We start from the raw sequence: 27,107 nt of genomic DNA, 5'->3' as shown, positions 1-27,107 counted from the left end.
TCAGGGCGTGGTAGTTCCTGCCTCCCCACCACTTGGTTTTGTTGGATTCTCTCAGTGAGCTCCTTGGTAAGAAAGGCTCCTTGGGCATTCAGAATTACCCCTAGGGAGCAAGTGAAGTCTGGCTGGGTGTTAATTACTGATGGGATTTTCTCAGACTCCAATCTTCCCCACACTCTTCACCCAGGGGCAGACAGAAGGCGCTGCCTGGAAGAAAGGAGAAATGTCTCTAAGTCAACAAGTCGGTGAGCAAGTCCACAGTCATTGAGTGTAGTGAAGTGTCTCTCCAGAATGTCCTCAAAAGTCTCAAAATTTCATCATGAAAGCTTCCACTAACAGGGGAAGAAAAAAGGAAAGGGATATTTGCTCCAAAGGGACAAAGGACTGCCTCTGGATAGAGAAGAGATAGACATGTCCCATCGGAAAATGGTGGTTTATAAAGATAAAATAGGAAACCCTGTGTTAGAATGAGGTGATTAATTTGAATTGAGCGTGTTAACTAAGGAAGCCGAAGGGGGCATTTGATTGCTGGACTCCAACACTCTGATAGCTGGACCTTGGTAGTCAGCCTCCGGAGGAGGAAGTGGCCAAATAAGGGAACAGACCTTGGTGGCTAGCTTTAAGAGTGTAATCTCGTGGGCTTTAGCGAGATAGGTGGAATGGGGGAAAAGTGCAAGGCCTGCCAGAGCCATGTTTGCCCTGCTCAGGCGAGCATGAGTCCCGTCATGAGTCATTAGGGTGAATCAGCTGGAGATATAGGGTCCAGAGTTTATTCTCCAGTCAGCCAGGACTTAAGCTGTTGCTGTCGCGAAGGAGCTAAGGCAGTGTGAACCTAGTGACTATGTCATTAACTAGATGGCCTTGCATAAGCTACTTCTCCCATCGCACTCTCGGTCCTTCGGATGGCTTTCCTCTCAGCTGAACAATTAAAAACCCCTGTCCCACAGAGCGTTTGGGGAAGACTAAGAGAAACCACTCCGCAGAGGGTGTGCCACTTAGCTGCCCAGGGTGGCTGTCACAGGCACTGTCACATTTGCTCATTGTTTCAACCCTGTGAGAAGTCCGTGTGTGTCATCTGCAGGCGAATCCGCATGGGAGTTGTTTCTTGATCCCTTCACTTTTAGATTTTAGAATTTTTGTCTCTGATACCCAAAACCTCTCCTTCTCTTCCATGGCGATAGCGACATCTACTGGTAATATCAAGCAGTTCACTAAGAGACTTGCCAGCAGCCAGCCACAGTTATTTGGGGACACACACACACACACACACACACACACACACACACACACACACACACACACACACGTTCAGGCAAATACCCAGATCAACACTCTTTGCTAATTAGAAGCATCAAACCATTTCACCAAAGTCACTTCCCTGTTAATAACTTCTGAACCTTAAATCTTTTCTATTTGAAATAATAATCGTTTTCTTCGAAGAAAAATCAAGAAATGGAGCTGCCAAGGCAGCCCTTTGAAGGGGCCAAGTGTGAGTCTGCCCGCAGAACCTTAGCAAGCCATGGCATCGCGGTAACTTGTGTGGAATTGAATGGTTGTGAGCCACAGATATCCCAGCAGAGTTATGAACTGGTTAACAACCGCAACCGTGTGGGCGGGGCCTCAACCTGTCAGTCAAATGCGTAAGAGCGAAGACTGGGACACGGCTTCAACACAGAGTGTCCAGTCCCCTGTTCCATGGAATTCAGCCTAAACTGCAAATGACTTTCTACATGACCTTCCAGCCCGTCCCATGCTGTGCTTATGTGCATACAGCACTGTTTTTTCAATTCTCGGTGTTAACGCCGGCGATCTAGGTGAAGGGTAAGGGGAATTCTTTGTACAATTCCTATAGTGTTTCCGTAAATCTGAAATTTCTGTCAAAATAAAAAAAAAAAATCAAAGAGAAGCAAAATTTATTTGAAAGCCAGTTTTGGAACATGGCTTTATCTTCCACACATTTACATAACCTTGGCTAAGTTACCAAGGTCTCCAGCAAAGACCTTGTCCAGGCTGTGGAGCTGAGGTACTCTGGCCTTCCAAGGGACTGACTGGAAAGAAAGCAACACTGTTTTAATAGCGATTCTAGCCACAGGGAAAACATTAAAACCCAATAACATGTTTTAATTCATCTTCCCCTGGGTGGAAAAGCTATTGCTCAATTGTTTAATATTCAACTGCCAATGTGAGAAATTGGAGGAAAAGGAAAAACGGTACCTGATGAAGTGCGGAGGTGAGCCTGGAGGGGGTGAGGGTGGCTTCAAGGAAAGATTGGTTTGATTTTGTTTAAAAAGAATAAAACCAGGAAAGGGGTGAGTCCTTGGTAGGAGTGAGTCTTGGCTCAGCTCTGGGTTCTTGTGAACCCAAAGAAAGAATGAAATTCATAAACAACAAGAAGAATGAGTTGTACTAAGAAATTTAAAACAAAACAAACAAACAAACAAACAAACAAAAGCCTTCACGGCTTGGAAAGTTTCTTGGGGTATCTTAAATTGCTGATTAGCGAAATTGACATGACGTCAAACTTACTCTCTAAATATTTAAGTTTATATCCAGTATATGTATGTGCTGCCGAAGCGAACACATTAAGTTTATATCTAGCAAAAGCTCTTCTCTGTTTTAATCAGAGAAGCTTCGATCTGCAGTGAACAGCTGTGAAATCAGGGACTCATGGCTGCTCAGGTCCTGAGAATGTAGAGGGTTAAGTGCTCAGCCTGAAACAGCACTTTTACGAGACCCCCTTTTAAGGCTCAGGGACCATTGTAGGAGAAAGCAAAACAAAACAAAACAAAAAACAACAACAAAAAACCTGCCTTCTGGGCACAACATAGCTATCGCAACCACAGCAACAGCAGCGGCTAGCCCTGGGCCTGCACAGGATTGGGCCTGTCGCCAGTCAGTCATGGATGGGGAGGGGCTCAGAGGTCCTATCCTTGTCTCCTTGCTAGTGAGGGAGAGGACAGTCACTAGGCTCCGTGGGAGAGTTCTAAACCCATAGACACAGAGAAGACCCTGGTTGACCTCAAGGGGTTACAAAAGAAAAAGACACGCACAGGGGACAGGGACTTACAGGGAGGGAAGAGGGAGAGTTGACAGAGTGGAAGAGAGAGACCATAGAGGGAAGGGCATGAGCGCAATCTGAATGCTCTACATGCATTTATGACATTGTCGGTGAACAAATGTGACTAATAAAAATACGTTTAAAGTACTTAGACTAGAGAGAGAAAGATTAAACAAGACCAAAGACCTACAGTGAAAAGCAGAGCTCTGAAAGGCAAACAAGGCTCCGGACTCAACTCTTGAAAGAGGGAAAAACCCACCGGGCTGTTGTTTGTCTGGGGACTTTTTTTTTTTTTTTTTTTAAATAGGACTTGTGACAGACGCTGAACAAAGACTGGCGTCGTTTTTATTGAGATTTAAATCTCTGATCATCTCCCAGGTTGAGGCAACGGAGGACCCACGTACAGTGGGCACATGTCCCTGGCCTATCCAGGGAGATCACAGCGCTCAGTCCGCTAGAGGAAGCTTCTTGCTCTTCTCTCGCCTGGCTAGCTGCTGACCTTGACAGTCCGTTAGCCTGGTAAGTTGTTGTTATGACCTTGAAGGTTTGTTTTTCCTAGGTCTTGCCAGGCAGAGTCTGTTAGCCATTAGTCAGACCTGCTCCTTCGTTGTCATACCGCACGAGCAGCCTGTAGCTCTACCTTGGGAGGAAGGAACTCTTACCACAGCCGTTACGTGTGGTTCGCCTTTTCTTTGTTACTATGTAGTTAGCGTCTTCTCAGAGGGTGGGGGAGCACTGTCTGGAGCAGTCTCCACTCTAGAATAGACGGAGTCTCCTGTTAGAGACAATCCTTATCATTTAGTCTGTTGTGAATAGTCCGCATTAGAAGCAAGAATATGGGAGGGCGACAGTGCTTTCCTATTGTGCCCTGGTGGCTTCTGGGAATGCTGCCAGGTTTCCAACACTGACCCTGTTCCTGTAGTCCATCTTTCCTCTTGGTTAAACATCTTGGTTGCTTCTTAAATATATAATTTATTTTTACTTTATGCTCATTGGTGTTTTGCCTGCATGTATGTCTGTGTGGGGGTGTCAGAAGCCCTGGAACTGGAGTTACAGACTGTTATAAGCTGCTTTGTGGGTGCTGGGAATTGAAAACGCGGGTCCTCCAGAAGAGCAGCCAGTGCTCTTAACCACTGAACCATCTCTCCAGCTCCCAACTTAGTTATTTCCTGTCCCTGGAATTCTTGGCCTCACCATCTAGCTCCTAAATTGTTTTTCCTGCACCAAGAAGAAATCTGAGCTTATCACTGATGTCTCTTGAGCTAGGGATGTAGCTCGGTTGATAGAGTCCCTGCCTAGCTTGCAAGGAGTCTTCGGTTCAATCCCCACTACTGCATAATGATCTTTGTGGAACAGCCTGCAATCCTAGCACTTAGGAGGTAGAGGTCATCCTTGGCTAGATAGTGAGTCCAAAACCAGCCTGGACCCTGTCTCAAAATATGGCTATGTATGTATGTATATGTGTATGTATGTATGTTTGTATGTATGATGTATGTGTTATGTAAATTTGAGATTTGTGCATATTTGTTTGAGAGGATATTTGTGAATGAGTATATATTTAAGGTCTTTTTGACAGTTTCATGTATTTCTTTTTTCTTTCTTCTTTTTTGTTTTGTTTTGTTTTGAGACAGGGTTTCACCATGTAGCCTTGGCTGTCCTGGACTCACTATGTAGATTAGGCTGGCCCTGAACTCACAGCGATCTGCCTGCCTCTGCCTCCCAAGTGCTGGGTCATGTATTTCTTTATACCTTATTTAATATTGGCTTCTTAGCCAGCAGTATTATAGGATCCCACGTTTTGGCTATGAAATAGGTTGACAAGTTGTTGTCATATAGGATCTTACTTTGGAAATCACTGAGTGTGTGTGTGTGTGTGTGTGTGTGTGTGTGTGTGTTAGAGCATGTATCATGGAACTTGTGTGAGAGTCAGAGGTTAGTTTGTGAGAATCAACTCTGTCTCTCCACCTTCCTGGGGATCAGACTTAGGTTGTCAGGCTTGACAGAAGGTGCCTTTCCCCGCTGAGCTATCTCACTGGTCCAGTGTTAACTTATGTTTGCCAAAGGGAGAAGGAAAAGACAAAGACAAAGCCATCCATCCAACGATGACTGCTGTGTCATAGTAGAGAAAAGGCACAGCAGGAATGCTTAATGAACTTGCCAGGATGCTTTCATTTCATTGAGAGCTATTTGTAAGGACTCTATTCTAGCTTTTGAGCTTGTTCCAAGCAAGCACAACCTCCCCGGTAGCCTGTGTAGACCACTAGCTGTGTCCCAGACTCACATTTGGGATGGCTATATATCCCAACCTCCTCTATGGTGGCATTGCCTCATGTGGCTCTGCCCCTACAATTAACCAGACTATCTGTCCTGCCCTGGCTCCAGGCTTCTGGCACCTCATCCAAGGGCAACCCTGTGGGTGGGCCCTGAGGTGTTCACCTCTGGGCACTTTATTGACACTGCTCATTTGCCAAGGTTATGGTTTTTTTTTTTATATCACCATCTCTGCCCTGTTAATGTTCAACTGTCTTTTTCGTGGGTGTGGCTTTGCGTGTACTCTCAGCACTGCCTCTTGGGAGTGTTTGGGCTGAGGAATTCATCAGCCCCCATTTCTACGCTTCTGTGTGTTGTTAGCTGCCTCTTGCCATCACAGGGGACAGCTGGCTTGGCTGCACGCTTGCTGAAAGTTATGCCGTTCCTCTGTGAAGGGGTCTCTGTAGGTGTCAGGCAGGGAAATGAACTGTGAAGATATGAGAATGAAAACTGAGCTCAGATTGCCTTCCTCAACCTGGATCAGACCTTCTAGAGAGTCTGATGCCAGGCAGTTTAGTCCCAGCAAATTAGGTTTCTTGGTATAATACAATCCCCAGTGGACACAAAGGTGTAATTACATGAAAACTTGACCTCAGGGTAAATGTCATTTCTCCTAAGGAGATGGGTTCTGAAGCTAGGCTACCTGTACTAGCTTAAGGGCCTAAGGAAGGGTCTGAATTGGTCTTGGTCATACATAGTGTAGAAGTCATTTGGGCTATTAGCCACCTTGGGTCTTGTTGTGGGAGCTTGGGGGAACCTCTGGTTATACAGATAATGTAAGGGTCATTTAGAGTACTAGGCATCTCTGGTCCTGGTTGTGGGAGCCTGGCAATTCCCTGGCAGTAAAGGTCAATTAGGTTACTACCCACCTCTGGGCCTGGTTGTAGGAGCTTGATATGGCCTGGGCCAACAGCTCACACAGATCACAAGGCTGTTAATAACTTTCAATTCCCAGCATTTTGCATGGAAGGGCAGGGTTTACATCTTTTCCATTGGAGGGACAGTGCTGCTCTCTTAACATTCTCTGCTTCTCTGGAAACCTGCAGGTGCAAGGACCTTCGTACTGTGCTCCCAGCACCTCTGAGCTTTGCCTAGGTTATTTTCTCATCTGCAGTCTCCTGGGTGAAGTCCAAGGCAATTCATTTCCCCACATCTCTGAATCAGAATAATCAGGTGTTGTATGTCAAACAGACCGGTATACAGGTGGCTCTGTCCTCTGCTGGCTTGTGACTTCACACAAATTTCAGAAACCTCCTAAGCTTCATCTCTCTCCTTTGTCCCATTGGAACCGTAATCATCTCCAAAGGGTCACAACGGAGACTGTTGAAGGAACTCTGGCATCTGTCACCCATGGCAGGCTCAAGAGATGGTGCCTGCGGCAACTTCCTTTCTTCTCTGCATTTCCTAGATCTGTGCTGTCTAACATGATTACTGTTGCCTGTGGTCACTGGGCACTGGAAACGTGCCTAGTCTCAATCCAGACATGTAGCCATTAAGCAGCAAAACAAAAGGCGTGTCACGCGCCTTTAATCCCAGCACATGGGAGGCAGAGGCAGGTGGATCGCTGTGAGTTCAAGGCCAGCCTGGTCTACAAAGCAGTCCAGGATAGCCAAGGCTACACAGAGAGACCCTGTTTCGAAAAATCAAAAAACCATATAGCCATTAAGAATACAACTCCAAGCTTTGAATAACAAACAGGATATACAACGTGTCACTAGTACATTTTATTTTGATTATATATTGGGATGAGTAGTATTTTGGATATATTGGGTTAAATGTTGAAATTAATTTCATCTGTTTCTTGATACATTATTTAATATGGCTTCCAGAAAATTCAGAGTTTCATTTTACTGAAGAGCACTATTGTAGGATCCTGATTTTGGTCTGTGAAACAGGTTGACAAGTTGTTGACTGGGATCTTTCTTTAGCAAACATTCCTGGGTATGATCCTATGGCCCAGACTTTGTTACTGAGGACACCCCAACTTACTATTTAAATGCCTGCTTTGTATTGCTGTTCACTTTCTTAAATGGACTCGGGAGCTTAATGACAGCAGATAATGCAAAAGGGATGTGTTCAGGGAGACACTGCCTGGAAATGACATCGGATCTGGTGGAGAAGATTGTTCCAGTTCAGGGCCGAATCCCACAGGGAACAGACATCTGGCTGGTCAACATGTAAGTGGTAAACCCTGGGCACTGTTACGGTACTGTGCATGAAACCACTAGAAATGGATTCTAGTTGAGTAGGGAACTGGTGTGAGGGAGAGTCGGGATCTCAAGACTTGACAGGACAGCAAGTCAACTGGGCCTAAGGAAGGATAAGTAACCAGTGCCCTTGCCTCCCAAGTGCTGGGATCAAGGCATGCGCATTTGTTTATATCTCTGTGAATCAAGAAGCCTAGGGCTCAAGCTAGAAGTGGGACAGAGATGAAATACCCAGAAGCCAGCACCCAGGAACTCATCCCTCCCAAAGGAACTAGCCTCCCAAACAGCCTCCCAAACAGCACCACCAGATGGCACCCAAAAGTACTCACATACAAAAAAACGGGGATGTGGTGGGGGCAACGGCGACGACACACATAAGAGATGGCATCTTGTAGCAGACCGTGATGGGTGTAAGAAACAATCTGTTACGCCTCTGGGATTTTGGAGGGCTTGACTGTGTAGTAGCTAGCATAATTAATCAGATTAATGTAAAAATACTATCTCAGCAAAAAGAGGTGTAAGATTCTATCTCTCTAGGAAGAGTCACAAAAAATTATAGGAGATATAATAATGGGCAAACATAAAATTTTATTACTATTCAATGAAAATCCTAACAGTTACCAGGCAGTGGTGGCGCACGCCTATAATCCCAGCACTTGGGAGGCAGAAGCAGGCAATCTCTGTGAGTTTGAGGCCAGCCTGGTCTACAAAGTGACCAAAGGATAGCCAGGGCTGTTACATAGAGAAACCCTGTCTGGAAATCTGTAAAAAAAAAAAAAAAAAAAAAAAAAAGAAAGAAGAAAAGAAAAGAAAAGTTTGATTACTTAATCACTGAGCCACGTCCTCCCCAAAGAGTTCCAGTTATCCTTGAGTCGGGGGAAAAAAATAAGACACACCTTCCTAAGGCAGCAAAGGTTGAAGTAATAAAGCTGGGCATGGTGGTGCACGCCTGTAACCCCAGTACTCTGGGAGGCAGAGGTAGGCTAATCTCTGTGAGTTCAAGACCAGCCTAATCTACAAAGGAGTCCAGGACAGAGAGTCCAGGACAAGGCTACACAGAGAAACCCTGCGGGGAAGGGGCCAGGGTATTGAGTAATAAAAGCTAAGTACCCTGATTTAGTCATTCACATTAAAACTTAGAGATATATATCAACCCAGATGTAGAAAACACTACAGGAATTGAGGGGGGAAAGCATGGAGTCTTTAAGGACATATTAAGCTTGAAGCATGAAGTTTTAGGCTTAGCATAAGCAATAGGATGGCAGAGTTGAGAACACTTGCCACTCCCAGAAGCTCTGAGCCACCATTGCTCCAGCACGTCTTGCAAGCAGGACAAGTTGTGGGTCATAGATTTTGTGCCTGTGTTGGTGTCCCAGACCCATCACCGGAAGCCTAGCCTGGTTACAGAAGGTGGCTGGTTCAGGCTCTGTATCCTCCAATACTAGGACTCCTCACTAAGGTCAGCCTCTTAGGTTCTAGGAACTTCCCACTACACTATCTTTCCATATCACCCCCTAAATGCCCAACTATTTCAGTTGTCTCTCCTTTAATCCCTCCTTCCCTGACCTGATCCCTCCTGCTGCCATTTCTACAAGCCCCCATCTCACCACAAAATCTGTTCTAGTGCTCACTCCCATGGAAACTTGTGTATCTCCCCTAAACCTCTCCTTTTTATCTGACTTCTCTGGCTCTGCGGACTGTGGTGTGATTATCCTTTATTTAACAGCTCATGTCAACTTATAAATGAGCAAATATCATGTTTATCTTGTCTTTCTGCCTCACTCAGGATGATTCTTTTCCAGTCCTAGGCATTTGCCTGCAGATTTTGTGATGGTCATTTTTTTTTTATCTTCTAACTGCTGAGTAATACTCCATTGTGTAAATGTCCCACATTTTCTTTATCCAGTCTTCGGTTGAGGAACATGGAGGTTGTTTCCAGTTTCTGGCTGGATGTTTTGAATATTAGGTCTCTTGGGGTTGTGGATTTGGTGAACCTGAGTCCCATGCCATGAGAGGGAACCCATGCATGCCAGACACTGCCTGCATGGCCAGGATCTGGAAGCTGAGTGGCTCAGAGACTATGGCATGGTGGCACATGTTATTAATCCCAGCACTGGGGAGGCAGAGGCAGGTGGATCTCTGTGAGTTGTGAGTTTGAGGCCAGCCTGGTCTACAGTTCGAGTCCAGGACAGCCAGGGCTCTGTTATACAGAGAAACCCTGTCTGGAAAAACAAAAACAAAAGAAAAAGTTAATGAAATGATTCCTGATGATATTCTGCTATACTCATAGGATCTGTGCCTAGCCCAATCGCCATTAAAGAAGCTTCCTCCAGCAGCTGATGGACCAAATACACAGACTTACAGCCAAACATCAGGAGGAGCTTCGAAACCCCAAAGAAGAGCTGGAGGTGGGGTGGGGTGGACGCGGAAGGATTATAAGAGCCAGAGGGGTTGAGAATACCACGAAAACCCGGGTCACTGAATCAACCAAGCACGGCTCATAGGGGCTCACAGAGAACTGAAACAGCAACCACGGAGCCTGACTGGGCTACACCAGGCTATCTACATACCTCATTAGCTTGGGGTTTTTACTAGACTCCCTACAAGTCTTACAATGGTACTGTTATGCCAAGTTCGGTTGATACCACTGGGTGGCCTGCTCTTTTCTGAAAGGAAGTGAAGAAGCAGTAGATCAGGGGAACAGAGGTGGGGCTGGGGGGACTGGAAGGAGGGGAGGCTGCAGTCGGGATGTATTGTATGAGATAAGAATAAATTAAAAGCCAGGCGTGGTGATGCACACTTTTAAGCCCAGCACTCAGGAGGCAGAGGCAGGCGGATGGCTGTGAGTTCGAGGCCAGCTTGTTCTACAAAGTGAGTCCAGGACAGCCAAGGCTACACAGAGAAACCCTGTCTCAGGAAACAAATAAATAAGTAAATAAATAAATAATTAATTAAAATAGAATACACAGGCTTGGAATTTCAGATGCCAGGGTTGATAAGACCCAGGCTCTTACCTGTGTTAATAACTATATGTTCTTGGCAAAGTCATATAGTGTCTCCAAGTCTCTATTTCTTCTATAATAAAATGAAAAACAAACAAACAAAACCTCCAAACAACAAACAAACAAGAATGTTTATTAGGAATCAAGGATCCAGGAAATAGAGCCAGCAGTGTACTTCAGTGTGTTTCATGTTGATGGTAGGGACCAGCCTGCCACGCCCACTCTCCATTCCCACATCCTATGCTGACTGCTTCTCGGCTCCTCACTGCTGCTTTGCACCCTTCCCATCCTTCTTAGTGCATCTTGGGGGAGGGTGGGGGCTCAGTGCAGCTGGCCCAGAGTTTGCTTCTGTGGATGTGGTGACTTCACACAGCTCCATTCTTTTTTGCTTGAGGGCAAAAAGAAGTCAATCTGCAAATAGGTTCCCCAGAAGCATCTTCCTGTAGTCCATGCATTCTGAGTCTATAGTGTTTCCTATAGTTGTGCCTGGCTTGAGAGCTTGCCAGCAATGGTCTCCACATTGGTTGACTTTAAGGAACAAATACTAAAGAAATAAAATGAGCATATATATGCTGGTGGTCATCCTGTTCTATGGTCTCACATCCAGCTCATCCTATATTAAAGATGGAGGTGGAAGGAGCCCTAGTCTCAAAGAAATGATCTTTTCACCACAGTGACAGGCACCACAGAGACTCTCGAGCCCTAATGTTATCCCAAGGGAAGAGGTATCTAGGCTATTTAAGTGAAGGAACTGGAATTAATCAGGTAGATAACGCCTTCCAACCTTTTTGAACTTCAGCTTCCCAAAAGGCCTTTCTAGAATTGGGAGGATGGATGGTGACAAATGTCCAGGAGGTCTGGGTGGGACTTATTCAGAAGTTCTGTCTCCTTCTCTAGGAGAGAAATGTTTTGTATAGGAAACCAAACATCTGTGTCAGAGCTAGGCCATGCTCCATGGGCATTGCTGGAGGATCCGTCCCTATTCAAAATCTGAGACTCAGCTTGAATCTTTTGTATTTTCTTCAGTCCTGGAGCCAATGGGATGAAATCTGATCTGTAGACTATGTGAGGCAGAGGAAGGGGATGGCACAAAGAATTCAAGACAGTGAGCAGAGAGACACCCCAAATTAATGTAGTAAGCAACTACTCTTCCTCCCCAAAATAGTATGTGCGTGTCTCTAGCTCTTTCTCTTTTCCTTTTAAAAAAGATTTATTTATTATTTATATAGTATTCAGCCTGCATGTGTGCCTGTATGCCAGAAGAGGGCACCAGGTCTCACTATAGATGGTTGTGAGCCACCATGTGGATGCTGGGGATTGAACTCAGGACCTTTAGAAAAACAGCCAGTGCTCTTAACCTCTGAGCCACCTCTCCAGTCCTCTCTTTTCTTTCTTAAATACTATCATCTTTTATCTTTTATTTCACCAATTTTATTTTTGACATAGTTGAAAATGCAAAACTTGGGGGTTCAATGAAAAGCCTTCTTCCTCCACCCTTCCGTCACCAGGTTCTTTGTCCCAGTGAGAGCGAACGCTAAAGCCTTCTGTGTGTCCCCCTGAAATGGCCCCTTTTGTGTGTGTTAATGAGCAGACACTCTCGCCTGAACCTTGTCTGCCTTTTTCACTTAGCCATTTGGATGCTCCCACAACCATGGATGAGAGGCTTCCTTGGTCTTGATTATGTTTGTGTGCTAGCCTATTTTGCCTTATCTAGTTGGTACCCCGCTGAAGACCATCAGGCTTACTTAATTTTTTTGCTATTACAGATAAGGCCACAGTGAATAAGCTTGTATATGTTGCTTTCCACATAAACAGACATATCGTAAATAATTCCTGAACTAGAGTTGCTGGCTGGAGGGTGCAGTATGCACATTTGTAAATTTGATAGATGCTATTGCTTTACAGTTGTACCTATGCACACAGGCTGCAAAAAGTATCTTAGTTTCTTTGCTTTTCTTCCTCTTCTTCTTCCTCTTCTTCTTCTCTCTTTCTCTCTCAGTTAAAGATGTATTTATTTATCATGTGTACAGTATCCTGCCTGCATGTGTGCCTGCATACCAGAAGAGGGTACCAGATTTCATTATAGATGAGGTTGCTGGGAATTGAACTCTGGACTTTTGGAAGAACAGCCAGTTCTCTTAACCTCTGAGCCATCTCTTCAGTCCCATGTCCTTAGTTTCTAAGCTGCACATTTAAAAGAGCCAAGGCACAAAATACGAGGCCTCTGAAGATGCTTCCATGTGTCCCAGTGGCCACTGCCACATGGACTTTTTGTCCTCCTCCTGCCCCCTGCAACCCCCTTTTTTTTTTTTTTTTTTTGTTTTTTGTTTTTTGTTTTTTGTTTTTGGTTTTGGTTTTGGTTTTTTGGTTTTTCGAGACAGAGTTTCTCTGTGTAGCCTTGGCCATCCTGGACTCACTTTGTAGACCAGGCTGACCTCGAACTCACAGCGATCTGCCTGCCTCTGCCTCCCGAGTGCTGGGATTAAAGGCTGTGCCACCACACCAGGCTGCAATCCCTCTTTTAGTTGGAAAATTTGGAACACTTTGATAGATTTAGACTTGTCAAAATTCATCGTTCTAAGAGGGAACATCTGTGAAGATATGTCTCATTTAGACACTGTTATTTCTCTGTATTCCATACTTTTGTCTCAAGAGTTCAAACGTGGTAACCTTTGCTTTGAATGCTGAAGATCAGACTGGAGGCCTACACATGCCAGGCAAGCTGTTTACGCTGGACCACATCCTCAGCCCCTAGTATGCCTGTTAAATGCATTGTTCTCACAGTTCCTGTCCTTGGGCCCCTTTACTCTTAAATATTACTGGACACACCATGTTGCAGTAAATCTATTGCTTGTAAAATATAACAATAGAGCAATAAATAAATTGAAGAATGGAATCCCTATTTCAAACACTACTGAAAATGCCAAAGAGCTTCTGTGTACGCAGGTTCCATATATAGTTATCATATTTAAAAGTAAAACTCATATTAAAAAATAACTTTACTGGCAGGCAGTGGTGGTGCATGCCTTTCATCCCAGCACTCGGGAGGCAGAGGCAGGCTGTTCCAGGCCAGCCTGGTCTACAAAGCGGGTCCAGGACAGCTAAGGCTACACAGAGAAACCCTGTCTCGAAAAGCAAAAACAAAAAAAAAATTTAAAAATTAAAAAAAAAAAACCCAAAAAGCAAAGAACAAAAACAAAAACAGAAAACAAACCTGAACCCAAACCCAACTCTACTGCTGAGCTGAGCGTGCGGCTTGGTGACAGAGTACTGGTACATCAGGGACAAGATCCTAGGCTGGCTCTCCAGGACTGCAGACGAACAAACTCTGTTTCTTGTCAACATCAGTATTTTATTAGGATATTTTCCACTCAGACAGAGTGGGAAGAGGCTGAGAGTGCAATGAAGCTGAACATGATCAAAATACACTATTTGCCTATATGAAATTGTCAGATAAAAAAAATTTTCCCCCACATGAAAGCAACACACTTTTACATAAATACACACACTACAAATTTAGCTTAAGAGATGAGAGCCAGCTTCTTCTATCTGCTTTTTCTGCATCTTGTAACCTCTAGAAAACTCTACTGTATACCCATGGAAGAGTGGGAACAGACCAACATTCTCGGTGTCGCTATTAAAAGAGTTTGGGCATTGGAAAAGACTTGACTCAGATAACTGTGTTATTCTTCTCCCTAGAGACTTAGCTTTTGACAACTTAATCTGCTTACTTGCCTTTTTCCATGACTTTTTTTTTTTTTCTTTCTCTCTTTCTTTTTTTTTCCCTCCAGACAGGGAAGGAAAGGCTCTGTGTAGCCCTGGCTGTTCTCGACTCCCTGTGTAAACCAGGCTGGCCTCAAACTCACAGCGATCCAGCTGCCTCTGCCTTCCAAGTGCTGGGATTAAAGGCGTGCACTACCACACTCGGCTTGACTTTTGCTTTTTGTTTTTAACGTGGAAGTGTTTTGCCATATGTAACTGTGACCGTGTATAACTGACCACACTCATATCCAAACACATATCTTTCAAAGCATATCTTTCTATATCTTTATTTGTAGTCATTTAAAGCAACAATAATATTTATTTATGTATTTATTTGGTTTTTTCAAAACAGGGTCTCTCTATGTAGCCTTGGCTGTCCCAGACTTGCTTTGTAGACCAGACTGGCCTCGAACTCACAGAGATCCACCTGCCTCTGCTTCCTGAGTGCTGGGATTAAAGGCGTGCACTACCACCGCCTGGCTGCAACAATAATTTTTTATTCTCACAAATCTGCAATCTGAGAGTCCAGCAATGGGTTAGATTCGTGTCTTCTCTACACAGCATTGGTTGTGGTAGCCTACCTGAGGGCTGAAGGATCCAGATCCATTCCCAGTGTGCACACTCTGTGGGCAAGCGAAGGTCAGCTCTCAGCTGGGGGGTGACAGGGTGGAGGCCTGGAGGGGTGGGGAGTCCTCTTCATGTGGGTCTTGGGTCTCTATATATGGCCCAGGCTTCCTCACAGCAGCGCGACTCAGTTCCCAGGGGGAGCACCACATGAGAGAAACGGTTAGTGCTTTCTGAATTAGACTTTAGCTTGATTTTAATATTAACATGGTAACACCTGGTGTGATCATAAGGAGCCCCAATGAATTAGGCCCTCCGTTTCCATGTCTCTGGTGTGTCTTGCCACATACAGCACAGGCTTTGAATCATGGCCAGCCATGCTTAGATCACCTCTGAGAACGGCTAGATACTTACATCACCAGGAACAGGCCTTCTGGCTCACATGTGCTCTCTAGCCCTGACTTTTTGGTTTTTGGTCTCTAGCTGTTGTTGCACTTGAACTTGGATTCTGTATTGATCATATCAACACATTTTCTCCTGCTTATGTTTACCTTTTCTCAAATGTAGATCTATATATTCTTTGTTGTTGTTTTGGTTGGTTGGTTGGTTGGTTGGTTGGTTGGTTTTTGTTGTTGTTTTTCAAGACAGGATTTCTCTGTGCAGCCTTGACTGTCCTGGACTTGCTTTGTAGACCAGGCCGGCCTCAAACTCAGAGCGATCTGCCTGCCTCTGTCTCCTGAGTGCTGGGATTACAGGTGTGCGCCATCACCGTCCAGCTGGATCTATATATTCTTAACCTCAGCCTGGTGACTCATCACAAATATGGGTTAGTTCCTGTGCTTTATGGCTACACATCTTAGAACTGTGAACAGTTACGAGTCATGAAAGGTGAGAGGAGCTAGGCTTTTCCTGAGCTCAGAGCATCTGCCCCTGTAGTCCAGGCTGCCATGTTACCTGTCCAGCCTTGACAGCACATGGAATTGCTCTTAACCTCCACCTCGATTTTCTAGACAGAAGGTAGTGCCACACATCATGGGCCACCTGGGAAGTTTTCCAAGTCTGGTTTCAATTTTATTCTTCAAGTAAGCTACATCCTAGACGAGTATGTCTTTGGGTACCATAGGGAGTCACTTGGTAAGGCATCCTGCAGAATTCCAGGTGAGTATGGTGGCTGTATTAGACTTGACATAGGACAACAAAAGGATAAAAAAAAAAATCATGCTTGGGGGTAGTGTCACATGTCCAGCTGAAACCATAATAAACCAGTCCTCATGCCAACCGCTGACTGGGAGCTGGGACATACCTGGAGAAAAGGTCAGGGTGCCGTGAGGGAAAAATCACTCTTACCACTACGCGTTGTCATGTTTAGTGGATAAACAAAGGAGCTGGTAGAGTCATGCTCAGTTCAAAGCCAAGCACATGGAGGGTTGGGCAGATTCCCCACATCCGTCAAACATCTTCTGGGTGGGGACACGCACTACAGCCAGCTGGGGAAGTCACTCCTATGCATAAGATGGAGAAGTGATCAATGACCCTCGGCAGCCCTCTGTGGGGAGCTCAGCCTGAACTGAAAAGGAGCATCCACTCTAGTCAGTGCTTACAAGAGGGGCTGAGCAAGGGTTGCACCCTATACCTACATGTCCTTGGTAAGGATTCTCAGGAGGGAGGGCCTTGAGGCTCCATGATTTTTATTTTTTATTTATTTATTTATTTATTAACACATTTTTATTGAAAGATAAAATAATTCATATTACATCTCATTTTCTATCCCATCCCATGCATCCTCCCATTCCTCCCTCCCTCCCACTTTCACCCCAATCCCCCTTCCCTATGACTGTGACCAAGGGGGACCTCCTCCCCCTGAATATGGTGCTAGGGTATCAAGTCTCTTCTTGGTAGTCTGCTATCCTTCCTCCGAGTGCCATTGGGCCTCCCCAACAAAGGGACATGGCCAAATAGCTCCATGATTTTTAGCAGTGTACAATCTTGTTTTTGTTTTTCGAGACAGAGTTTCTCTGTGTAGCCTTGGCTGTCCTGGAGTCACTTTGTAGACCAGGCTGGCCTCAAACTCACAGCAGTCCACCAGCCTCTGCCTCCTGAGTGCTGAGATTAAAGGCGTGGGCCACCACACCCGGCTGCAGGCCTCTGAGGACACATAAAAGGCTATGAGGGATGCAGGGAAAAGAGGAAGGACTCTTTTGGAAAATGTGAGTTGATGGAAAGGCTGATCCAAGTACCAAATCTGTGCTGGGATGTGGGAAACCGCAGTGAAGGAGTGGGGCCATATGGACACAACGGTGTGAACGAGCCACCGCCACTACTTCCTGAGGACCGGTGACAGCAGGGCTTCCGTAAGCCTGTCCTTACCTTGACAGCTGGATCAAAGCGGCTTAGCTGGTAGAACACACCCGCACAAATCGAGTGTCATGACTAGGACAGCAGCAGTGGACATGGTGAGGGCAGACTGAGTCCCTAGGACACTGCCAAACCTAGCAGTAGAGTCTCTATAAAGACAACACAGCTCTCTGAACAGATTACAATCTTTACTTGGAGATGTTGTCTTTTCTGTGTAAGAGGAACAGATAAAGTTTGAATTTTTTTTGTTTGTTTATTTTGAGACAGGGTTTCTCTGTGTAACAGCCTTGGCTGTCCTAGACTCACTTTGTACACCAGTCTAATCTCGAACTCACAGAAATGCCTGCCTCTACCTCCGAGTGCCGGGGTTAAAGGCGTGGACTACCACGCCTGTCTCCAAAGTTTGAAAATTTAACACCGCAGCCTACCTAAGTGGCTAGAGGTCAGTCTCCTATAGAAAATGAATTTTTAAGGTACCCAGTTGAGAATGAGTTATGAGACTTTTTTTATAGTCATAAAAACCAACATACTGGTTTCTTTTATGATTTTATTTACAAAATAAAAACAAGTTAGGAAAAATATTTCCCTTTTCAAGATATAGAAACTACAATCTTTGGAAAATACATTACCCGCCCCCCCCCCATAAGTGTTACAACACATAGCTTTTTATACCATTTGAACATTGTTTAAAAATCATACCCTGTAAAGGTTGGGATAAGAAACATCGTCTCCAATGTCAGCCACATAATGTGACATTCAAGTACTTAAGATACAGTTGAAACAAAACATGTTTATCTTCCACAGTCCCAGAAACTCATCTATTGTGTAAGTTAGTTGGTGGCTCCAGAAGTGGAGCTAAGTGGGAGAGGAGGCTGCCATGGAAACCCAGCCACTGCATGCCCGTCTCTGTCCTGTCATCCATCGGTATGGATGAGCTCTCAAAGGCTGCTGACCCTATATTTTCTTTTCTTTTTCCTTTTTCTTTTTCGGTTTTTCCAGAAGGAGTTTCTCTGTGTAGCCTTGGCTGTCCTAGACTCAATTTCTAGACCAGGCTGGCCTTGAATTCAGAGATCCACCTGACTCTGCTTCCCCAGGGCTTCGATTAAAGGCGTGCGCCACCACGCCCTGCTGACTCTGTACTTTCTAAGAGGCTGGTGGAACGACACCTGCAAATCAAAGTTCCAAGAGTATGAGCGAGATGACTCAGCTAGGTAAGTATGCAGGATGTCAGGCTGGTAGTATTATCTAAAGCCATCACACTCCAGGCTCCTCTTCGGAACTACTGTAGAAGAAGCTCCTTCCTTACCAGAATATAAGTTCCAGGAGCCCAGTTCCTTTCTTGGGAAGAACCATGAGGGCGGAGGAGAACACACAACCCCGCGACTCTGCAGCATAACCATAGACAGTGTGTGGCAGAGTAGGAGGTGGCAGCCACTATGGCCTCACCACAAAGGCGTCCACAGTGCCAAAGACTCATGGTCACGTACTCCCAGCATCCCGACTAATCTCACACGTGTTCCTTTCACAGAGGAGTACTGACTGGCCTGCTGGCCAGTTAGAATCTACAGTCAGAGCTCACACTAGTATTGTGGTACAGCTTGTCAGGTAAAATGCTAGCATTTACCCGTGTTCTTTTTTTTTTTTTTTTTTTTTTTTTTTTTTATGCAAGTGGCTGTGTGAAAGTCAGTCTTAACTGTGGATTATAAGGTCTTTTTCATACATCGCAAGCATTATAACATATCATCCCAAAATGGAAGAAGACTGTAAGAGTAAGTTTAATAACAAACATGTACTTTAAAGGTATAAATGTTTGGCTTAGTGTGTAAGGGGGTTTTCAGGGTAAACCTTCTAGAACTATGGATTTTGTAAATGAAAATGGTAGAATCTGATATGGCCCATCCTTCTATGATCCTGAGAAATTTGTATTTGGCATTCACACTATGGATTCAAGAGAATTTGTAGAAAACCATCACATCTGAAGTGAGAACAAACACCTCAGGATGGGAGTGTGCACACTGGCCATGCCAAGATTTCATTCCCATGATCTTAAGATTGGAAATCTTGGAATGTTAAAAAAATAAAAGTGCAATTTTAATAAAACAGGAGACAATTGAAAGTTCAAAATGACAGCCAGAGTTGCTACTAAAAGACAGAATTGCTAGCCACACGCGGCAAGCTAAGGCTCTGCTCAGAGAGCACATATAAAAATTCCGGCATTAAAACAAAAAGGCACAAATGAGTTAAAAGTGTAATCATCTATAAGATCCTTAAAAATAAGGCTGTTTCGCTTATATTCCTAACTGTAAGTAGGCACCTGCACCAAGTTTCAGCTTTGGCATCCTAAATGGAATTATATTGCAAATGGAGGATTAACACAGTACTAATTATAGCAGCATTGTCAACATTAACATTAAGCTTCTTATCTACACTGCTAAAATACGCCATCTCCCATCCACGTCCTGCGTCAAAAATAAATTTTAAAAATTGTACTCATAAAAGAAATTTCTGAAACTCCTCTAATGAGCTCCCTTCTCATCAATGGCAACCCAACCAACAAGCCGGAGCAAAAATAAAGGCTATCCAGAAACAGCTAGGCTAGCCTAGCTACTCTTAGTCAAAAACATACCATATTCAAAATGGCGCTTTATTTATAAAATTTATTAAATATAACCAAAGAATAATGCAGTTTCTTCCAGGTATGTGTGCAGGTGTGTAAGATGTCTGAGTTGGATGATGGCGCACTTGAAGAAAACAAAGATTTCAGCAGCGACACTTCATTTGGACCCCTGGACCCATCTGCGAATGGTGGCTCCAGTCGTACTGGCTACGACACAGAGCGCGCCGCCCACCGTCCACCAGGTCGGCACGTTATCGAAGAAAGCAATTTGAAAGCTAAACGCAAAGACTATATCCATTGTCTTCATTATTGCTACGAGCCCTGCCTTTTCTATTTGAATTGCTTTAGTGATAAATATCTGACCCCCCAAACCCAAGAGTCCAATGAGTATGAGAAACAGCCTGTCCAGCCCACACTGAGGCAGACTCCATTCTCCTATTGCAAAGAGGATGATGATGCTTTCAGGAAGACCAAGTATGACATAATACCAAATGCTCAGGAAGTAGTCCACAGACTTTCCCATCTTCCTCAGGATAACGAGAGTCAGTGCGGCTAGCACAGCATGTCCGATGGCGGCAAACGTCCCCTTAATGTGCTCCGAATAGCTCTCTCTCATCCCTGAAGTGTCCGAACCAAATAAAAATGGCGGTCTCACGATAAGGATCACTCCAACGATCGCGAACAAGGTGAAGAAGGCATCCCAAAGGCTATACTTTTCCTTGAGGAATATCCAAGCAAAGATTGACGTAAACACTGGACAGCTAAATGCAATGACTGTGGCATCTGCGAGGGACGTCGTCTGGAAAGCGTAGTACATAAGGATCATGGCAGTGGAACCAAAGACCCCTCTGAGAAGGAGGAAAACCCTTTGACCTTTGGGACCTATGAACCCAGTTCTGCAAATTTAAATGAAAAAAAAAAAAAAACAACGCATTTTAAATGAATGTGGCATTGCTTTTAAATCAAAACATTTAATCAGACATTTTCTAAAAGTACATTATATTAAAAAATAAGTGAATGGTAAACTCTTTAGCACTGAGCAGTATGAATTATTTAAAAATATTTCTTCTAGTTATTCAAAACAAGAGCAAAGAGAGCACAGAACCTCATAAACAGCACAATAAAAACTAATATAGATGAGTGCTTTCTCCATGTATATTCTTTTTTGTTTGTTTATTTTGTCTTGTTCTGGAAACAGGGTTTCTCTGTGTAGCCCTCGCTGTCCTGGACTCTCCCTGTAAACAGGCTGGCCTGGAACTCACAGCGATCCGCCTGCCTCAGCCTCCCGAGTGCTGGGATTAAAGGCGTGCGCCACCACCGCCTGGCTCCATGTATACGCTTACCAAAAAATACTAAAGACAAAAAGGACTAGACGCTAAGAGACGTTATATCCTGCTGGATGGAATCACACAATTTTCCTCAAATTCTCTGTGGTAAAAACACATCATTTTATAATAAACATAATTACGGCACTACACAAGGAAATGTGACCCTGGCTAGTGTACATTCAGTCGCACCAATTTTTCTATAAAAGTTGAACTAGTGAAAGGATTTATTTGAGTCGATGTCTACGAGGCAACTGTTCACTGTTCTTATGAGTCCAGGCTAAGTGCAGCTCAGTGCTTTGTGCTAGATCAGACTGCCTCCAGGCAGACACGGGCGAGCAAATCTGTGGGCGTACTGTATGTATGTGGAAAAGCATGGGTCTTCCATGACAGTGAACACAGCATCAAACAGATGAGAGCCAAAGACTTCCAGATGACTTTTAGCTTTCTGAGTTCTTTCATTGGAAAACAGAGAATATGGCTGCTAACCTCAGTGTAGTTACCTCCTTTGGAAACTGGTGCTCTCACCATTTCCCAAAGCACTCTCACGTGCACATTTACATGGGGGATTTCTGGCACTATGAATCCTTGCAGACTGTCACTTTCTGACCAATTTCTCAGGATACAGAATGACACTATTCTAAGTGAATCTGTATCATGGCAGGAGATGCCAGGGTGCTCTGGAGGTAGGCAATGGAAACTTTTAATTTAAGCATCTTCTACTCCAAAACAGGAAGAGCTGGGTAGCCAGCCAGGGTCTAACTAGTTTCCTCCCAGGGTTCAAAGAACAAGAAGGTCTAAGTTATATGGGTGGGGGAGGGGAGTAATTTCACCCTACTGAGAGATAATAGATTCCACACAGAAGAAAAGGATTCAAGTATGGAAGGAGAGCAGAGAGGAGACAGTACAGATAGTTCCTACATGGTAAAGTCTATAGAAAGTACGCTAACCAAGAATGCCTCTTATTTGACCCTTGCAACCTGCTGTTGCTGAGGGCACAGTTCAGAGAGTGCCACTCCCTCCAGTTTACAGGGGAAGGACCTGAGTACCAAGGCAGTCAAAGACCTTGTTTGAGGCTCTACCTGCCTGCCACCCTCGATGAAAGATCTCAATCCTACCGGCAGGGGGCAGCCTGTCCCACTTAAAGACTAGGATGCAGTTAACATCCTCCATTTACTTTTTAATCTTCAATCTACCAGTTGTACCAGAGTGAAGGAAGGAGGGTGGTACACTGGAATTCTGTTTTCAAGTAGAGAGGGTGTCGACCAACTACATACACATCACCTTTCTCTCCTTTGATGGGCACGTGGTATGTGCTTACTGACAGAATCTTCTGTCCGTAGCCCCCCCACCCCAGAACATGTCATTAATCAGAGCGAAGGGGAAGAGACTGGTCAATCTATGATAACACAGTTGCTATGGAGAAAATATTAAGGCAGTTCAAAAGGTGTACATGCACTCATTAATTCCTCTATTCACTCTGAAAAGTACTTACTTTCTGTATATCAAGCAAGGAATAATGATCAGCATTTGGATCACGCAGCGAAATGCGCTGATCTCTACAGCATGGATGCCTTGCACTTTTTTAACAAATAAAGAGGCCACTGAGAAAAGGAAGGCAGACAACACTGTGTAAAACAAGCCAAGTCCAGGACAGGGTGCTTTCTTCTTGGCTTCTGAAAAAGATTAAATTCTGGTTAGTCCTTGCCTCCAAGTATATATTTCATCACTTTCACTTAGAAGCTACGAAAGATGCTCTGTATCAACAGCTAGAGGAGGGACTACAGACCTTTGAAACAGACCTGTGGTCATGTACCACTTTCCCTATCCATTGTGAAGAATCCATAGATATGGGTAACAATTTAAAATTATGTTTTAAAAATGTTGTTTCTTCCAATTAAAAAAAATATATATATATATATTTCTTTTGGCTCACTAAGAATCATCCCACACTTCACAAGTCAGAAAAAAATCTCACTACGATGGATAGAGAAATCTTTAAGAAACTCATGTCAGGGTGGAAGTGGAAAGTACTTCTCAGTGACAGACCCTTCCACCCTCTCACTGGTGAGCATAAGGGAGAAATTTTATTTGCTGGAAACCAGTTGCCACTGTGTAATCTGGTTACTTGTTAATTATATGATTTCTCCTATAATCCTATGAGCGTTTCTAGGGCTGAGACCTCAGCTTGTTCATGCCTGGAACACATACAACCTAAAAAAGTATCTGCGAGGGAAAGACTATGGTAACTCCATAGGAAAACACAGGTCTAACACTACTGGCAAGAACACAGTCTTGAAAGGCTCCTCTGTTGTTTAACTGTGGGCTGCTAATTTTTGCCCTATCTTAATTTCTTACTTCCTACCTTAATCTGAGCCGGGAAATTTCTGCTTTCTCCAAGTCTTCAAATATTTAATTCATTACTCACATCTCGTGTAGCAGTAAGGACAAGTCACACACACCCTCCCTCTTAACAAACACCAAAAGGAGATAGCAATAAGGAAAACAATGACTCTTGTCAATTAAGTTTATTGGAGACAAAAATCTATGGATGCTGCAATTTACTCCAACAACTTAAGCGCCACTCCTCTCTTAGAAGGTACAGCGGGTTGCTCAGCTATGGGATAGTATTGCATAACTATGTCCTCCTTTGAATGCCTTTCTCTGATAAATGATACACCAGGTCATACATTTCAACATCCTCACATCAGACACCTTTGGCCACAAGGGACTGCGCGTCATGACCAAGGTATGGCAGCCTTTCTAGTGACACTGTACAGCCTGACCTTTGCATCAGCGATGCCGTTTGTATCAGAAAGCTTCTGGGTCTACACCCAGAGGGCCTGCTTTGAAACTGTCATTCTGTTAAAGGTGTCAGAAACCCCCCAACCCTGTACCCGTGAGCCCCTATACTACGGGGATGAGTTACCAACAGCCACTCGGGCCATGAGGAGGAAACTTGAGGAAGCTTCCAAGTGAAGCACCACAAAATGCATGCCTTGGCTGTGGTCAGTCTGAGCTTCTGAAATTTCAAAATCTGGATCCAAATAAAGCACGCTTTCACAAAAGAAACCTCCACCCTCAGACAGAACAGAAGGAGAAGGCCGAGGACAGAAAACATCTTCCTGGCTTTTTCATTCAAGGATCTCTCCAACTTAAACCCCACTGTTTTGTTTTGTTTTGTTTTGTTTTTCTCTCTCTCTCTCTCTCTCTAAGAATTATAACAGCATTAACATTAAAATTTTCAAAAAAACGGATCTTTTAATATTTAACTTTAGAAAATGATTTTTTTTTTCGCTTTAAAAACGTCTTTTAAAAATATTTACTTGTTTGTTTACTTATTTAGAGGCAGGGTCTTCCTATGTAGCCCCCTGGCTGTCCTAAAACTCATGATGTAGATCAGGCTGGCCTTCAACTCAGAGATCCCGTTACCTGTTTCCCCAGACGAGGGCCACCATGCCCAGCTTAAAAACCTACATATATTTAAGGTTCCTGTTTTCTAAGTAGGGACAAGCAGGTAACAGAAGTGTGAACTTAATTTGGGCGCTAGTGAAGACAAGCAATGGTTCTGTTGAGGCAATATCAGTTTCTGACACAATTTCCAATTCCCTCTGACACCGTTGATGGGCAAAGCAGTCTAAAGAGACATTTTCTCCGGCAATATACTTCCAACCCTGAAAGTGTATCTAACCACCTCAAACAAGTTGAAAGTTCAACGATTCAAAAGTAAGTGGACACCGTACAACTTCTAGATGAAAGTAAAAACCTGTTGCATTCGGGACCTAGCTGGAGAATCACTGGAGTAACTTTTAAAAATTCACTTTCCAGGCTGGACCCCAGAACTTTTGGAACTTTGTAAAAGCTAATTCGAGGCCCAGTGAGGCACCAGCGGGTTCACTCCAACAGGAGAAAGTGAGGCATAAGGCTAAGGTAACATCTCTCCCTTTAGTATAAGATCTGCACTGTCCTGGAGACAGAAAATAGGTGTCAGGACACCTGTAAACCAGGTAAAGTTATCCAGGTCCCACCTAATCTTTAAGATGAGTGTTGTTAAGAAACCACTAAGATCAAGACGCTCAAAGCCAGGCATGATGTTGGATGCCCCCAATCCCAGCAGTCAAGGAGGCTTAGGCAGAAGGACTGTGTGTGAGCCAGGCTGGACTACGTCAAAAGTCCAGTGCCAACAGTATAGGGGTTTGTAATTTGTTCTCAAAGATATAACTGTTAGAAACTTGAAATTGAAAGTTAAGACTCTTGGGAATTCACACAGGTCTGACATTTTGCCATGTGCTAGCTGATAGGTATCACAGGCCCCTTCGCTCATGCACAAATGTAAAACTAGAGTTTGCAAGGGCCACTTCCACATGAAGCCAGAATGACATTAAGCCATATGGTGATTAGGTGAGAAACTGACCTCTTCAGGAGTGGCAAGGCTGGTCAGCCCAGCAGGAGGTAACCTGTTCTGCAGGCAAATCCATGAAAATCCACGCAAACACAAGCAGAAACCCAATCTCTACTCTTAACTCTCAGCAATAATCATCTCCCTAAGACTTTTCTCTCTTAACCCAGAAAACACACACACACACACACACACACACACACACACACACACACACACAACTAAGGAGGAAGAAAACTGGGTGGGAAAAGAGGCATAGAAGCCTCAGGGCAAATTTAGAGGAGGAACCCCAGCTTCTCTCTGGAAAGCTGTTCAGTGGAGAGGGCCCACGGGGGCTCCGACAAATGCAGGACCTAGTACAGTGAAGACCTGCCCTACCCAGATAGGACTAGGGGTGAGACTCAAACCCGAACCCACATCTCCCACGACCTTACTTTACCCTTTGTAAGGGGAGTTTGCATAAAAGTCAAGGGTTCTTCACCGGGGCTTCTAACAAGGCGTACCTTGTTTTAAGCCTGTAGCTTAAAAAGTCCTGCTACCCAAAAGCTTGAGGGCCACTTAACTCTCCTCTCTGAGATGCTAAGATTCCGGGACAAACACTTTTCAGAATCTTTGCAACTTGGTTCAGGAAGACCGGTTTACCCTCGCGATGAGGGTTCCAGGTCGCCTGCCTTCCTTCCTCCTACCCGCTGCCTGGCCCCTCTCGGTGACCTTTCACCTCTGACTGCCACTAGAACTGCCAGGTCTTGCGACGCCACCCCCCACCTCCTGTCACCAATTTGGGGTTGTGAACACTGGGAAACTTTCTGGGTACCGGCTCAGGCCAGTGCGCAGAGGACCCGCTCCGCCCCGCACTCACCGGGCTCCCCACGGGAGCAGCACGCCCAGGCTCCACACGGCCAGCACCTGCCTCGGCCGGGGTCTCCCGCCGCCTCGACGTCTGCATGCTCCTCGCCGGGGGGCGCGGGGTCCGCGAGCCGCACCTCGGGCTCGCGCAGCTCCACCACCTCGGCTGCGAGTTCCGCCGCGCTCCCCGGGGGCCCCATCCTGCAGCCCGCGCTCTCCCCGCAGCCGCGCGCCGTCTGGCGCCCGCAGCCGCCGCCGGGCCGCTCAGCTCTTCCGGCCCCCGGCGCGCCGGTGCGTGTGCGCGTGCGCCCGCTCCGGGCTCCGCGCTCCTGTCCTCCGCTGCCCTCCCGCCCCCGGGGAGCCCGCCGCCAGGACTTCTGCACTGGGGCTGCGGTGGCTACCGCTGGCCCGGCGGCGGTCCCTCCTGTGCAGTCGGGCAAGACAGCACACTGGTCCTCCTCTGTCTTTGCACAGACTGGGAGGGTGGCTTGGTTCTCAGCCCAGGCGCCACGGGTCTTGGGGCCTTCTGCTGCTTTAGAAAGACTGTGTGCTGTATGGCTGAGCTGGGCGTGGTGGCCCACGCGGCGATTCCAGCATTTGGAGTCAGAGGCTTGTGCAGCTCATGAGTTCAGTGCCAGCCAAGGCTACAGAGTGAGACGCTGTCT

General features: G+C 45.2%; 1 protein-coding gene across 1 annotated transcript; it reads right to left on the bottom strand.

Moving 5' to 3' along the window:
* Window positions 1-19,664: 19,664 nt before the first annotated feature.
* Slc35g1 (solute carrier family 35 member G1) lies at window positions 19,665-26,676 on the bottom strand. Its single transcript, XM_051146420.1, has 3 exons — window positions 26,456-26,676; window positions 22,693-22,873; window positions 19,665-20,768 (listed from the first exon to the last, which is right to left on the bottom strand). The coding sequence occupies exons 1-3, from the start codon at window positions 26,640-26,642 to the stop codon at window positions 20,030-20,032; spliced, it is 1,107 nt and encodes a 368-aa protein (XP_051002377.1). The 5' UTR covers window positions 26,643-26,676; the 3' UTR covers window positions 19,665-20,029.
* Window positions 26,677-27,107: the final 431 nt, after the last annotated feature.

This window comes from Acomys russatus, chromosome 5, assembly GCF_903995435.1.
Source record: "Acomys russatus chromosome 5, mAcoRus1.1, whole genome shotgun sequence".
Taxonomy (NCBI): Eukaryota; Metazoa; Chordata; class Mammalia; order Rodentia; family Muridae; genus Acomys; species Acomys russatus.
The sequence above is the reverse complement of the archived record's forward strand: the minus strand, read 5'-3'. Positions and strand labels throughout refer to the sequence as shown.

Excerpts from the sequence above, each read along its gene's own strand:
- Slc35g1 (XM_051146420.1), bottom strand. The coding sequence starts at position 26,642 with ATGGGGCCCCCGGGGAGCGCGGCGGAACTCGCAGCCGAGGTGGTGGAG. Across the intron at positions 22,874-26,455 it reads CTGCTCCCGTGGGGAGCCCG|AAGCCAAGAAGAAAGCACCC; the intron begins GTGAGTGCGGGG and ends AATCTTTTTCAG. Across the intron at positions 20,769-22,692 it reads CCTTGCTTGATATACAGAAA|AACTGGGTTCATAGGTCCCA; the intron begins GTAAGTACTTTT and ends TTAAATTTGCAG.